Source organism: Perissodus microlepis, chromosome 16 (genome assembly GCF_051167445.1).
Source record: "Perissodus microlepis isolate ML-2025 ecotype Zambia chromosome 16, ASM5116744v1, whole genome shotgun sequence".
In the NCBI taxonomy this organism is placed as follows: Eukaryota; Metazoa; Chordata; class Actinopteri; order Cichliformes; family Cichlidae; genus Perissodus; species Perissodus microlepis.
The window spans coordinates 9,723,544-9,738,689 of record NC_140476.1 but is presented as its reverse complement, the minus strand read 5'-3'; the positions used below and the strand labels follow the sequence as shown (position 1 = coordinate 9,738,689).

The 15,146-nt window shown below is 36.8% G+C and overlaps 1 protein-coding gene across 2 annotated transcripts in view; it reads left to right on the top strand.

Moving 5' to 3' along the window:
- The window catches only part of thsd7ba (thrombospondin, type I, domain containing 7Ba), a 185,870-nt gene that overhangs the window by 125,980 nt on the left and 44,744 nt on the right, over positions 1-15,146 (top strand). For both annotated transcript variants that reach the window (XM_084954740.1, XM_084954741.1), the window contains exons 14-15: positions 1,652-1,843; positions 14,674-14,940. In XM_084954740.1, coding sequence (XP_084810866.1) covers positions 1,652-1,843; positions 14,674-14,940 — 459 coding nt within the window. The remainder of the gene's footprint in view (positions 1-1,651; positions 1,844-14,673; positions 14,941-15,146) is intronic.

Sequence of the window (15,146 nt, the reverse complement as noted above, 5' to 3'; positions counted from 1 at the left end):
TATTTTTATGCAGCTACTTTGTGTGCAGTGTCTGAAAATGTGTTTCATGAATCTGGGAGGGACAAATCATTCCTTTTATCAGCCAGCAGATGTGTTGATTATTGTAATTCAGATGTTTTATTTACTTTGTTTTATTGTTTTGTTTTGTTTTTAAATCTGGGTAGTGTTTAAATTATTATGCTATTTGATTTGCAAAAGCACTTATCACACAATCTATTTCTTTTACTTTATTTAAATGTCATGCATGCATTTCTAACAAATGGATGTGCTTTCTTCCATAATATGTTCCCTTTGTAGATTAGATAATTAGGTGTATAACTAACTGTCTATAAAATATCAATATTCCTGCAACATTTGTCTAAACATATTTATTGATACACCATTTAACTCAAACTTCATTACCATCATTGCTTGTGCTTAATGTGTGGTTTGCCATGCTAGGATATTAAGTTACACAAATGCTAATTATCAATGATTGAGGGTGCTAAAAGCCATCCTGTCAAGTAAGCTCCAATTTTACTGTCTCAGACTCCAGTCTTATTTTGTCATAATTGTAATTACGATCTTTCCCTGTCTGTCAGCAAATCATAAACAGTTCTTCAAAGGAGTTTTTGAAAGCATCTTTAACCCATTTTATTTCAGCAAAGTGTGATATTGTTAGGTTTCTGTTTATTTTTTCTTTGGGCATGATAACATGCTAACTTGGCCTTTACCCAAAGGAATGGAAACTATTATTTTTGGTGAGCCATTAACCTGCCTGCGGGTTAGGATTGGGCATTTTCAGTGAAAAGTACTTGATTTATTACTATGTAATACTGATATGCTAAAGCATTGCTAATATTAAACCTGTTAAGCATCAAAATATTAACCTTACTGTTAATTGAGCATGTTGAAACATGTTTGTTTAAAGTAAAATACAGTCTCACAGTACAGCTTTTAAAAACTCATTCTGATCTATCCCTTATATTGATTGTTCCTTTTGCTCTTGACCTTTGATGATGCCAGCTGTTGCATTTTCTGAAAAAGACACCTCTTACATCTTCCATTTATTTGCATTCGTTTATTTATGTCTAAAGGAAAGTAACAGGCTAGACTGTGAAATGTTTCTTCTATTCAACTGAGCGCTAGACCCACTATCAGTAAAAGAAAAAAAACACGTCTGCTTTTGTTATGCAGCTAATGTAATAATTCATGGCACACCCTGGCACATATTGTTGCTTCATTGCTGAATTGTAATGTCTCTATCCCTGTTTGATCAGGCTCCAATAATTTCATTTTAAAACATGTAGATCATTCTGTCAAAGCTATTAACCTTTCATGTTAAGCTTTTATTATGAATGTCCTGTTTTTATACAATAAATTATAGTTATCTAAAGAAGTCTGATAATGGTGTTGAGCTTGAAGGTTGAATTACCATTTCACTTGATGCTAACATGAAAGCTGCACCAGAATATTCTAACTATGGCTGCACTGTGGAGGCATTTTCTTTCTTCAGTCCAAGCAACCTCACATAAAACTGTGAACCTTTTCTGAGGCATAGTAGGAATTTTCGAAGACTATTTTACAGTAGCGACGACTGAATTTCGACTTGATGAAGAATGGCTTGTCATTTGTGCAATGTATAACTGAAATGGCATTCTTGTAATTGCAGGAGTCAGTTGTGTTGGGCAGAGTGGAGAGTCTGCCAATATGACAGAGTGCCTACAATGGGCTGGTCCCTTGCCCCCTCAGATCAGAGAGTGTCGGGTGGCTTGCAAGGATGACTGCACTCTAACTGCATGGTCCAAGTTCTCTGAATGTGCTGGATGTGGCAGCTCTCGAATACGAAAGCGCTCACTTGCAGGTAAAGACTCGTTATTCACGGATTGTGAGACACGCAATTTCAAGGCAACTGTTTCATCTTTGCTGGTAGAACAATTGGATTGTGTTCTCAGGTCAAGCATTCTCACATTGTTGTTTTATATTTTTATTGATATGGCTGGTAGTCAATTTGGAAGTAAATAAAAGCAGAGAGGATAAAAGCTTTTGTAATGTCTGAGCGTGTGGCAGTTTTCTTAAGTCAGAATATACCAGTTCAGACCTAATGCATATTAGTGAAAGATAAAAAAAACTTATATTGTTTCACTTTTACATTAAATTACAATATTAATGAACATTTTTCATGTCCTTCTGCATTTACTTCAAACTAATGAGTCTTGTTTATTTATTCATATTCTATTACTGTAAATTCTTTTGTAAAATTTGAGTAGAACACTGCCAACTTTTGACCAACTTCTACAGCTTTTTATTGTTTTGTTTTTACTTTAACTAATTGTTAATTACAAAATTATAGTTTAAAAGAGTAGAACAACTTTGAAATCTGAAAAAAAAAATGAAAACAAATGAACTGTGGCAAGATCTCAGCTTGTGTGGCAAATTTTCTGCCTTTAATATAAGTATGAATGATGTCCTGAAGTCTTTATTTGCTACAGGTGTGTTGTTTGTGCTTAAAATCTCATTACAACATTGACAGCAATCAAAATATATGTAGCTTGCCAGTGTACACCTACACGCACACTATACTGCCAAAAACATTCCAAAAAACTCATCCATTCAAATTCAGATGTCCCAATCACTTCCATGGCCACAGGTGTATAACATCCAAGCATCTAGGCACACAGACTGTTTCTACAAACATTTGCAACAGCTGACATTTGCTCTCAGGAGCTCAGTAAATTCCAGCATGGTACCATGACAGGATGCCACCTGTGGAACTGGAAAGTCCGGTTGTGCAATTTTCTCACTACTAATTATTCCACCATCCATTATTACTGTTATTATAACAAAGTGGAAGTGAATGGGAATGACAGCAACTCAGTTATGAAGTGATACACCAAGTAAAATCACAGAGTGGGGTTAAGAGACACTGATGTGCAGAGATGTCGCAAACTTTCTGCACAATGAGTCACTACAGACCTCCAAACTTCATGTGGCCATCATATTACCTCAAGAAACAGTGTGTAAAAAGCTTCATGTAATGACTTTCCACGGCAGAGCAGCTGCATCCAAGACTTACATCACCAAACACAATGCAAAGTGTCAGATAGTGTAAAGCACGCCGACACTGGAATATAGAGCAGTAGACATGTGTTCTCTGGAGTGACAAATGCTTCTCCATCTGCCAATCCGATGGATGAGTCTGAGCTTGGTGGTTGCCAGGAGAATGGTACTTGTCTGACTTTATTGTGCCAGTTGCAAAGTTTGGTGGACGGGGTTGTTGGGCTGACCTTTTAGCTCCAGTTAAAGGAACTATTAATGCTTCAGCATATCAAGACATTTTGGACAATTTTATGCTCCCAACTTTATGTGAACAGTTTGGGGATGGCCTCTTCCTGTTCCAACATTGCTGTGCGCCAGTGCACAAAGCAAGGACCGTAAAGACATGGATGAATGAGTTTGGTGTAGAAGAATCTGACTGGCCTGCACAGAATCCTGACTTCAGCACCTTTGAGATGTGTTAAAGGCCCTAAGAGACTGTCACCCAGGTTTTCTCATCCAACATCAGGGCTCACAAATGCACTTCTGGGTGAATGGTCAAAAATTCCCATAAACACACTCCTAAACCTTGTGGAAAGCCTTCCGAGAAGAGTTGAAGCTGTTATAGCTGCAAAGGGTGGGCCAACATCAAATTAAACCCTATGGATTAATTTGATGTCAATTGTGTTAAGGCTGACTAGTGAGTACTTTGGGCAGTACAGTGTATTACTCAGTGACACTAAAATTTACTAAACAAATATAGCATTTTAAATGTATTTATGAAGAAATGTACAATACTGTAAAAACTCAAATGTGTTTTTCCAGCACTTTGTTACAGCGTGACTTCACACAGTTCCTGTAGTTTAATGTCACGTCTAAATTTGATCCCTCACAGCTTGTAGTCTCTTATTTTAGTACAGATGGCAAAATCTGAATTACATGCTGTGGTTTCAGACCAGGCAGGATACTATTTGTCTACATTAATATTTTATCTGTTGCTGGAGGGGTTGCAGTAAACATGTCCTGTCTCCTTCTATATTGCTCTTATAATCCACCACATGAAATCAAGCTTAGCTCATGGGGAAGTGTGTTAGCATATTTGTCTGTTCATAGCAGTCAGAACATGTGAATATTTCAATTCATTTGTGTCTTTATCACTTTTTATCACCAAATTTATCTGGACATTTGATTGGAAATGATCCTACTTTCTTTACCAAGTGTAAGGATAAGGAAGTTTGTAAACTACAGCATACAGTCATTGCAGCCGGTGTTATCCTTTTTAACGTTGGTATTAGATTGGTCAGTCATCCAATAGCAAAGGTGTCTGTGTGCCTATAGGTACCAGGGCAGAAGAATTTGGATGGTTTTCAGTTGTTGAGTCTGTCTGTTTGTGTGTCTCATCATGGCAAAATCTGATCTTTGAGACAGCTACTCTAGTGGGAACTATTAGAAAGGCAGCTTTGAGAGCACTGGAAGAATTTTATATGTCTGCTTGTCTGGATGACAGTGAAATAATTTTCTCAGAATGATTGCAGCATTTGAAGATATTTGACAGGATACAGGTGGATAAAGGACATTAAAATCAAGGTCGAATTTGGAAATGAGTACTAAGCAACCAGTGCTTTCAGTGTTCTCAGTGTTCTCTGTTCCCATCTAGTCAACTTTTTAAATTTTTAATGTATTTTTACTATTGTATTTTGAATTACCTTTATCTGGTGAAGCATATACCAGCCTCATATACCAGTGGCAAGCATTATACTTGTCTGTAAACTGAACAGAGGGATCGCACATGTAGAGCTCTGCACAAAGACTCAGTGAGTGGCAGGAGACAGGGAGGAACTTTAAAATGTATTTTTTCAAGTTTAAAAATGAAACGCCAGCACTATCCCAATTCTCACCTATCTGGGGCAATAGGGCCTTTAAACCCGGTTGGAAAGATTTGGGCTTTAAAATGTGGGCCGACAGAGGCCTGTGCAAAGTTGCAGACCTATTTGACAAGGACACCTTACTATACTTCAATGGCTTGACACAGAAATTTGGCATCCCAACAAAACATTTTTTCAAATTTCTTCAAATCAGAAGCTTCATTTCAAAAACCCAAAAATCCCTAACATTGCCCACTCTAAACTCATTAGAGGACATAGCAATAAACCATCAGCTAAAGAAGGGTTTAATATCTCGCTTCTACAGTAACCTCAGAGATGGCTCTCAAACATCCTCAGAAAAAGAAAGACTTGCATGGTGTCAAGACTTAGAGTGTAGAATAACTACAGAGGAATGGCAAAAAGCTTGCTTGAAAGCCCAAACACAATCTATAAACACCCAATTTAAACTAATCCAGTACAAATGGTTAATGAGAACATATATCACCCCAACATTATTAAACAAATTTGACCCCAAAACTCCGGACATGTGTGTTAAATGTGGGGAAAAAGGCACACTGATGCACTGCCTGTGGGAATGCTCAGAAATCCAAAAGTTTTGGAAAGAAGTTTTAGAAGTAATTGCACATATTACAAGTGTCAAATTGAATCTATGTCCTAAACTATGCATCATAGGAATCTTCCCCGCTGAAATCCAGCTGAGCAAAGTTAACCAAAAAACCACAATCTTCTGCCTGTTACAGGCAAAATACAGCATAGCCAAATCATGGAGATCCACTAGTAGACCACACTCGAGAACTTGGTTATCGACATTGTCAAAATCCCTTGCTTTGGAGAAACTTACGTCTGTGATAAAGGGTAAACATGCTTCCTTTAAAAAAATGTGGGGAAATTTTTTGTTATTTTTGGAAAGTGAGGAAATGATTGATAGTGAACAGAAATGATTCTATCCATTTAACCTGTATGGGAGAAGTAGTGTTGCAGCTTAAAGAGAACCTGGGGAGCCTGCGAGTGCTGGACTGCTAAATAGAAGGACAGGAGAAGGGATGTGAAATTAAATGGACTGGAACTGAAGAGGACGCAGCTTATCATTGCAACCACTAATTTGGATGCCTCTCTAACTAACTTGACACCCCTGGACTAAACTTCAGCCCGAAGCCCTGGAACAATGCACTTAAACCTAATGTCTCACTATGTTATACCTGTTTGTTTTTTTCTCTGGAGCACTATCTGTTAACCTTTGTTTTTGTTTGTTGTTGTTGTTGTTGTTGTTTGTTTTGTTTTTTTTTTGTTTTTCCTCTCTTTGTTTTTTTCTTTTGTTTTGTTTGGGGGGGTTATTTTGGTTTGTTTTGTTTTATTTATATATATATGTATATATATGTGTATATATATATATATATATATGTGTATATATATATGTGTGCGTATGTGTATGTGTATATGTGTATGTATGCGTATGTATGTGTGTATGTATATGTATGTATGCATGTATTTATGTGTATATATGGGTATACATGCATACATTTTCTTCTGTAATAATATCTGAATGATTTACATGGGAGAGTATATATAACTATATCTATATGTTCTCCTAACATTATTCATTTACGATGTACATGCATTACTATTATACACTTAAATTTTTTTTGTTGATGGAAAGGCAATAAATAAATCTTTATAAAAAAAAAAAAAAAGTATTTTATGTACTTTACGCCATGAAGCACCAAACGGTTAACCACATATTGGTATCTATGATCTAGATCACCGTAAACTATATTTAGTGGACTTAAGTGGACAAATATCATCAGAGAACTAAAATTCGTATCTTTATCCCTACATTTCTTTCTAGGTTTGCTTTTACAAGGTTTTAATATTGCATATTATTAAAAGTAAACTAATAAAATGCATTAGCTACCTTAACAACTGCAACATTTATATTTAAACACACAAAGAAACACAGACAATCATGTTTGGGCGGCTTCAACTTAGGCCTGCCAGGACACTAGGCTTGTAATACACTGATGGAGATCCAAGTGACAAAAGGCAATGTAAAAACTAACCTCTAATCATTACAGATTAAACAGGGTGGAAAACTTGCAAAAGCAAATATACATTCAATGGCCACTTTATTGATTTCTAATGTAAATATGCATTTAGGCACATTGACATTGTCAAAACGACCTGCTGAAGTTTAAACATCACATTGGGGAATAAAGGTCATTGAAGTGACTTTGAATGGCGCATAGTTGTTGTTGCCACACGGGGAATTCTGACTATTATCCAGTGAGTGGCAGTTCCTTTGCTATTGCAGAGATCAGAGGAGAATGGCCAGACTGCTTTGGACTGACAGAAAGACAACAGTAAGCAGAAAATCATCTTTTAATGCACAACCTTCAAGCCTTGAAGGTGATGCACTACAGAAACAGAAGACGACACCAGGTCCCTTTCCTGTCAGCTGCAATAGTAAAATAAGACTACAATCTCATGTTATACTGTAGCTGACAAGTTTGCACAGTAGAAGATTGGACGCATGTTGCCTGGTCTAATGAGTTCTGCTGCAACATTTTTATAGGTAGCATCAGAATTTGGCATAAGCAACATGAAAGCATGGGTCCATTCTGGCTTGTATAAACAGTTCAGGCTGGTGGTGTAATGGTGTAAAGGTCTGGGGTATATTTTCCCAACATCCTTTGGGCCTCAGGTAACAACTGAGCATCATTTAAAAGCCACAGCCTACCTTGGTATTGTTGCTGACCATGTCCATCCCTTTAAGACCGATGCCTCCTCTATAAGGATAACACTCCATTTCACAAAGCTCAAATCATCTCAAAGTGAATTCTTGAACATGGCAGTAAGTTTCCTGTACTCCACTGGCCTCCACATTCTCCAGATATCGATCTGATAGAGCATGTTTGGGATGTAATGGAATGGGAGATTCCCATCAGGGATGTGCAGCTGACAAATCTAAAGCAACTGTGTGACACTGTCATTATGGACCAAAATCTCTGAGTAACATCTCCAGCATCTTGTTGAATCTGTGCCACATAGAACTAAGGTAGGTGTGAAGTCACAATGGGAGATCAAACCAGTAGTAGCAAGATCTATCTATGAATGAAGTGGCTGGTGGGTATAATTCTCTATTTAGAATAAAAGCTGTTTGTAAAGCTCTGTATACATTATTTTTCATATTTTAGTTCGTACCATTCCACTTATGTTCACAAACAGGCTGTGCTTGAAAGGAGAAAGACATAAAACGAACCGTAAACAGCCATACCCACTGTTTACAGTTCTGTCAGCTTCTGAACACTTACCCTGCCCTCTGTCTTATATACTAAAGGACACAAACATGTTGTTTTAAGTAGCAGATTTAATTTATTACACCTCTGACTTTATATATCACATGCTTCAAAAATAGCAATCCATTTCAGTTAGATGGGAGTGTATATGACACTCCACATTAAGGCAGCATCGGCTCAGTTGTTAGAACTGTTACTTTAAACACCCTGAAACTGTCCATAGGGAGGCTGATGCCTCTCTGTGAGGAATTTGCATGTTCACCCAGTATAGGTTTCTTGCAGGTGCTGTAATTCCCAAACGTCTAAACACATGCTGATTAGGCGCACTATAGATATTTACATTTCATAGATATTTACAATTCATAGGTGTGAATGTCTGTTTCTATCACTATGATGGTATACGATCCACCAGTATACTGCATACTGAACACCACCATCATCTTTTGCTGAGTGTTTTTGGGACATCTCACATTATCATTTTACTCATTTCCATTTGGCTGCCTGGTTGTGAATAGATGTGCATCAGATTTGTTTAGTGTTTATCGTTAGCAGCATTGGATTACCGCGTGTTGTTGAAAACATTCTGAACATATCATCTTTAACTCATGTGTCTATGAATAAATAACACCTTAATAGTAAATGCTGAAGGTCTGTTTCATACATCAGTAAAATACTGAAAAATTGGACCCGTTATAAAAAATAACTCTAGGGAATGATAATATTCTAGTTTTATAAATACACCAATGTCTTAATAATATAAATGTTAATAAATAATAAATAATTATTGTTATGCCGCTGTAAACTGAATCAGTATCTTGTCAGAATTTAACTTGGGTGAAAATTTTTTTTTAGAAAATCATCATTTTTTTCAGCACTTTCCTTTTAAGTGCTCAGTAGTAGCTGGTGCTATATTTTCCAGGAGAATGTTGAGTGTTGAATGAGTATTCAAACATTACCTTCTGTGAATTATTTCCCCCACTTATCCGAGAGCAGTGTTTGTGCGAGTATCCTGAAGACCTTAACTGCATTTCAATGATTTAGCCGGCATTGTTAGTGTGCATTTCACAACCGCTCTGACTCTGAGCCTTCTAAGTAGCTCCTGTGTGTCATTTTAGACAGGCGCTTATTGAAATATGCTCGCTCTGATGGTCAATGGCTATCTAGAAGCTGATTTCATTTCATAATTTTTCTTTTGTATTTTTTCTTCTTTGTGAGTTTTTATGATTTTAATGTTCAAGATCTTTTGTTTTTACTCATTCTGAAGTAGTTTCTTTGCAAAGCTGACCTGACTTTTTATGTTTAATGGGTAAAATTTTTGCTAAGAAGTGTGTTGGTAAAATGTTTTAATGAAGTGGGCTGGAATTCAAAAGGACAAAATTTGTAGGATTTATTACACACTCTGGGATAACATAACAAAAGTTTTAATATTATGCTGCTAGAGAGCCAGACAACAAACTGAACAGTCAGACTTTTTCATTCATGACAACTGTTACTCAGCCACTGTAGGACTGATGACATGAATAATTCACTTTAAGTGTTGCAACTTGAGGAAGTTAATATTATATGTAAGAATATAAAGTCTATCAGTCAAGCTATATAGCAGCTTTAACACATATTGAATTTTTTTATTACAAAAACATTGTAATGCACTCTTATTGTATTGTACAAACACTTTATTTCTTAGGTTTGCTTTGAAAAAATATCAAGAATAAAGAGTCAGAGCATTTTAGTCAAAATCAGTGTGAAAAAATATAATATATTCCCAGTGTTTATGGTGACATTTAAAAAACAAACATACGTAAGCCATGAATCAATTCAACCTTTTCAAATATGCATAAACCAATCAGTAAATATTAAGGAAATACTTTATCTCACAAGCCAAATTCATGTATTTTTTAAAGACAGGTGCAAATGAAATAGGGGGGCATGGCTCAGCATCAACAATGGAACAGCCATCATTATTTAACAGTTGGGTGTCAGAACATACAAAGGTGTGCTTTCACATCCAAATGCTTGGCAGTGTTGTTCGATAATGCTGCATAATATTATGGCTTTAAAGAAGCATCAGGTTATGACACATTATATATGGAAGATTTAGAGGAAAAATCTCTATACAAAATGCATAATATTAAAATAAGCTAGATATCACACTCTTTGTGTTGCCTGCAGATCTTTAACTAGTAATTTGCCTGCAAAGTCAAGTTGCCAGTGAAGTGATATTGCACTGGCACTTTTCAATCAACCACCAGCAGTGGTATAGATCAGAACAGATTGTTGGTGAATTGCACTGTGACGGCAGTGGGTTCACACTCGATAAGGAATGTTTGCAATCAAATCATGTTACGAAACAGATGGACTGCTCACTGACTGGGCACACGGGGAGCTAAAGACACCCAGGATCCACAAAATAAACAGAGGTGCACAAGCATAGCAGGATTAGTACAACCACAGTGCAACTCTTGTACCAGGTTGTGAGTGTTTGTGAGCTCTCCATTTGGCTCGGGTCAAGGAGTTCTGTTATAGTGCTTTCATCAGTGCACGAGGTGTTTACTTTAATTGTAACAATAACATAGCAATTTGCTTATTCTTGGGGGAATGCAATTCATTAAAGTGTTGAATGGTTCTATTCATGTGGGACTAACAGGATTTATTTTAACCAAACAACAAGAAAATAACCACCTCAAAAGCAGTACTGCATAAACCTACAAATAATATAATGCCATCTGTTCTTTGTACAGCAGGTTACATTGAATTTTCTTCCTTTTAAAGCAAGACTTTTAAATTAGGTTTCTTTTTTCCATGACTCTGAATTGAATGAGTGAAGGAAAATTGATGTATAAATGTATAAAGAAAAAAACCTCATCATGTTAATCACTAAAAAGTCTCCTGATAGTTTTTGAGGAATCCTTTTTTGCTTGGAGGTGCTGTTACAGTACATTTCTGTGTGTAACAGACAACAGCACATAAGGTAAATATGTCATACTACACCAGGAAACTGAAGTAATCTCAGTACACTTTGTAGGTTATTAGACTTAAGTGGCTATTAGAAAAAAGTACAGAGGGTCTCTGCTTTCTGAATCCACACTTAGAGGCAGCTCTTTGGGGCAGGCTCTAATTTTAAAAACTAGCAGTCTCAAGTAAATTTGCACTTTGACAGAGATTTATTCTCTTCAGATAGTCTTTAAGGTACAGTGGAGCCTGTTCATCTTTATATATATAACCAGAATTATTTTGGGTCAGTCTCTTCAAGTCTATTTACTGTAAAGCATTAAAATCACCTAGAAAGGAAAGCAGTGATAGACATTACACACCTTAGCAACATGTCTTCAGATATCATCATACTGTCACAGCACACACATTGTTTTGCTAAATACACTGTCAATGTTGCTATAGTAATGTATCTGTCTCTACATAATACAAACACTCAGTGGCTTGCGTAGCAGCCAATTTGTTCTTTTATTAGTTTGTTCCTTTATTCTGTATTTCTGTGGAGCACTTTATAATGCTAATTTCGTGCTATAAATGGTAAAAGGTCTGTATTTGTATAGCGCTTTACTTGGTCCTAAGGACCCCAAAGCGCTTCACACTATACACAATCATCCACCCATTCACACACTGGTGATGGCAAGCTACAGTGTAGCCACAGCCGCCCTGGGGAACACTGACAGAGGCGAGGCTGTCGGACACTGGCGCCACCGGGCCCTCTGACCACCACCAGTAGGCAATGGGTGAAGTGTCTTGCCCAAGGACACAACGACCGAGACTGTCGGAGCCGGGGCTCGAACTGGCAACCTTCCGATTACAAGACGAACTCCCAACTCTTGAGCCACGATCGCCCCTTATACAGAAATCATTGTTATTATTGTCATTATTACTTTAACATGGAGGTAAACATGATTGCAATATAGTGTTTTTTCCATTTCAGCATAGTCAATTTAACAGTGCATTTAAGCTGGCAGAAGGGATTCACATTTGCAGATCTGATGTATTATTAAACAGAGTTTGGAGATTCTCTGGTAAAAACAGCAACCCCTAAACACATTAATTTTACACACAGTATACCCCAAACCTAAGGGACACACAAAATGATATTAATATTAATGTAATAAGCAACACACAAAACAATGTCAGGGACTCATTATGACCTAAATTGCATTTTTATTTTCATTTTGAATGGCAAGAAGATGAAATATAAAGATATGTAACCGTTTTGTCTTCCATTTGCTTGAATTGTCCCTTTATAGTCTTTGAGCTGTGTGGGTGGGGGGCAGTGGGCTTGTCAAATTAAATTTTTCTCTAGTACTGACGAGTACATGAAGAGGTGATAACAGATGGGACTGTTTAATCTTTTTCTCTATTTTAACTGATGCATCACTGAAAGCAGGATATTTATAGGTGTTATGTTATCATATGACACAGCAGACAATCTATCATAAGGTAGACTTCTGAGGGTTGGATCTGTTCAGCCTGTCCAGATATTGAAAGTGGCATTTCCAGCCACTGTATTACTACTGTTGTTATAAATAACATTAAATAACTGTGAAAATACTCGTGCTCAATCCACTGTATATCGCTTAACCCATGTACTAATACCCAGTGATAAAGACAGATGATAGTGTAAAATGTTTTCAGTTAAATCCTCTTTCATTTCTTAGACTCATTTTGGTGCCACAGTCTCTATTAAAAGAAGCCGTACCAGAACTTGGCAACCCATAAGATGCGCTGTGTTCTGTGGATTGTAAGGAAGCATGCTGTAAAAAAGGAAAAAATAAATAAATAAATTGTTGGAGTACAATTAAAAAAGCTTGCCAAAAGGCAAATTTATAAAAATGATTATGTGATATAAAACAAGAAGAGACAGGCTGAAGGAAGGTAGGCATTCCAAACACAATTACAGCACTTAATTGCAATGTAACAGCTGAGCAGAACATTACAGATTAATGATATAACAATGTGTCTGTGCAGCTTTGTCCACCCATTTCTCCACTATTGTCAACCCTTTGAATCAAAGACTCTGCTCTTTTGATCATTATTAATAATAAACAGCAACCACTAAGTGCTGGTGAGAAATCATGGTTGTAAAAGAATTACCAGAACACATTCAAGAGATTTTTAAATGACAGATCTTTCTGTGTTCCCTGCTCGGTGGGAGAACACTGCAATGCTGCAGCACTTTTTATCCTTCCTGCTCCTCACGGTAGCACACAGTGCACGAATGTGCTATATTCAACTATGGTGCATTTACATACAAATGAGCTGCAACAGGTTATAAATATAGAAATTATGTTTTAGCTGAATGGAACACTAATCTTATTTGTATTGTCCATTTTAATATTGTCTAAGTAGTATGGTAAAGCAATTCTAGTCAAGTCTAACCTTCGCTGTAGCTGTAGTGTCATAACACAGACACTAAGCATGCACCATTTCCCCAAGGGGGTTTAAAATAAATGGAGAAATTAAGCAATAATACATTTGCGAACAGCACCAATTATACAATGAGGTTTTTTGGGCGTCACACGACAAAAGGAACAAATAAGTGTTTTTCGTTGGTTATGATTTTATTTGTTTTTTGTTTTTTTACTGCCTCTGGGTTTTTTTTTACTGCCTCGGCTGTGTTTCTTCTAAAGGAACACAACAAACTTAGACCAGAATCGCAAAAGATGACCTACTGAGTAAATTGGTTTACATCCAGCCTTGCAGCAGTTTGTGGTATATAATGGGAAAAGCCTGCCATTTGACTGCAGTGTTTTGTGGTGGAATCACTCGTAAGAGGAAAGAAATGTAGTATTATACAAATATATTTAAATAAATACTACATAATAGCGTTTGATAACTATACAATAAAACACAGCTACTGTCACTCCATGTTAACGCCTTATGCTCTATTATTGTATGATGGCAGATTTAACAGTTGGTTACATTGTCTTAGTTCATCTTTAGAGAATATACTGTATTTCTGCACATAACTATGATTTGGGCTTAAATGTGAGTGAGAATAATGAAACTTTAAGCCAGCTTCTAAAGCAATTCACTGCCTTGTGGAGTCAGCAGTGAAAGGGAGGCAATGATTCCCACAAGAACTGAAACAGTGATCTTACTAGCTAAGGCTCAAATACAAGTCTGTTAAGAGTAGAGATGGTGGATTTAAGAGAGCAAGCGGACTTGCAATGTGCCTGTAAGTAGCCTCACAGTTATAATGGTGCAAATTAATTCACGCTCAGCGAATAGCTACACTGGTTATTTAGTTTTCTCACCTGCTGACTTTGTAAATTTATTAACATAAATACATTCTGTTACATTTAATGAACACTTTTTAATTACTGTAACTGCTGTTTATGTTAAACAATACACCTTATTATACATTCATCTCTCAAGACTCTTATCTAATGTGGAAAAAAGCTGTCCTCGTGTCCTATTACAAAACATGTTCTGCCCATCCAGTTCAGTAATTTTGCATTGTTTGTCCATCTTCTGCTTAGGTCGTAGCAAAAAAAAGGAAACCTGCTTGAATAAGGAGTTGCACCCGCTGGAGGAGACAGAGACATGTCCTTGTGATGAGTTTTTGTCCCAGCCCTGTGGGAACTGGTCTGCTTGCATACTCCCTGATCCTTCGGTCTTGGGATCATCACAGGGCTGGATGAGCCATCGAGAGGTGAAGGAGTGTGGCCAAGGTCTGCGCTACAGGGCTGTTGCCTGCATTAACCAGCAGGAGAACCTGGTTAGCCCTGCACTCTGTACAGAGTCAGGTAGGACTAATTGAGATATGCCTACAAATTACACATTTTAGCTAAAAATAATGAGGATCCTTCATAAACATACTACATTATATTAGATACATGCAACAAAGATTATATCTCTAATTTATTTCACTGTATATAGTAAATTGATGATGAAATTTGATGAGAGTATGAGCAATTTAACTTTTAATGTGAAAGAAAAGTGTCAGTGACTA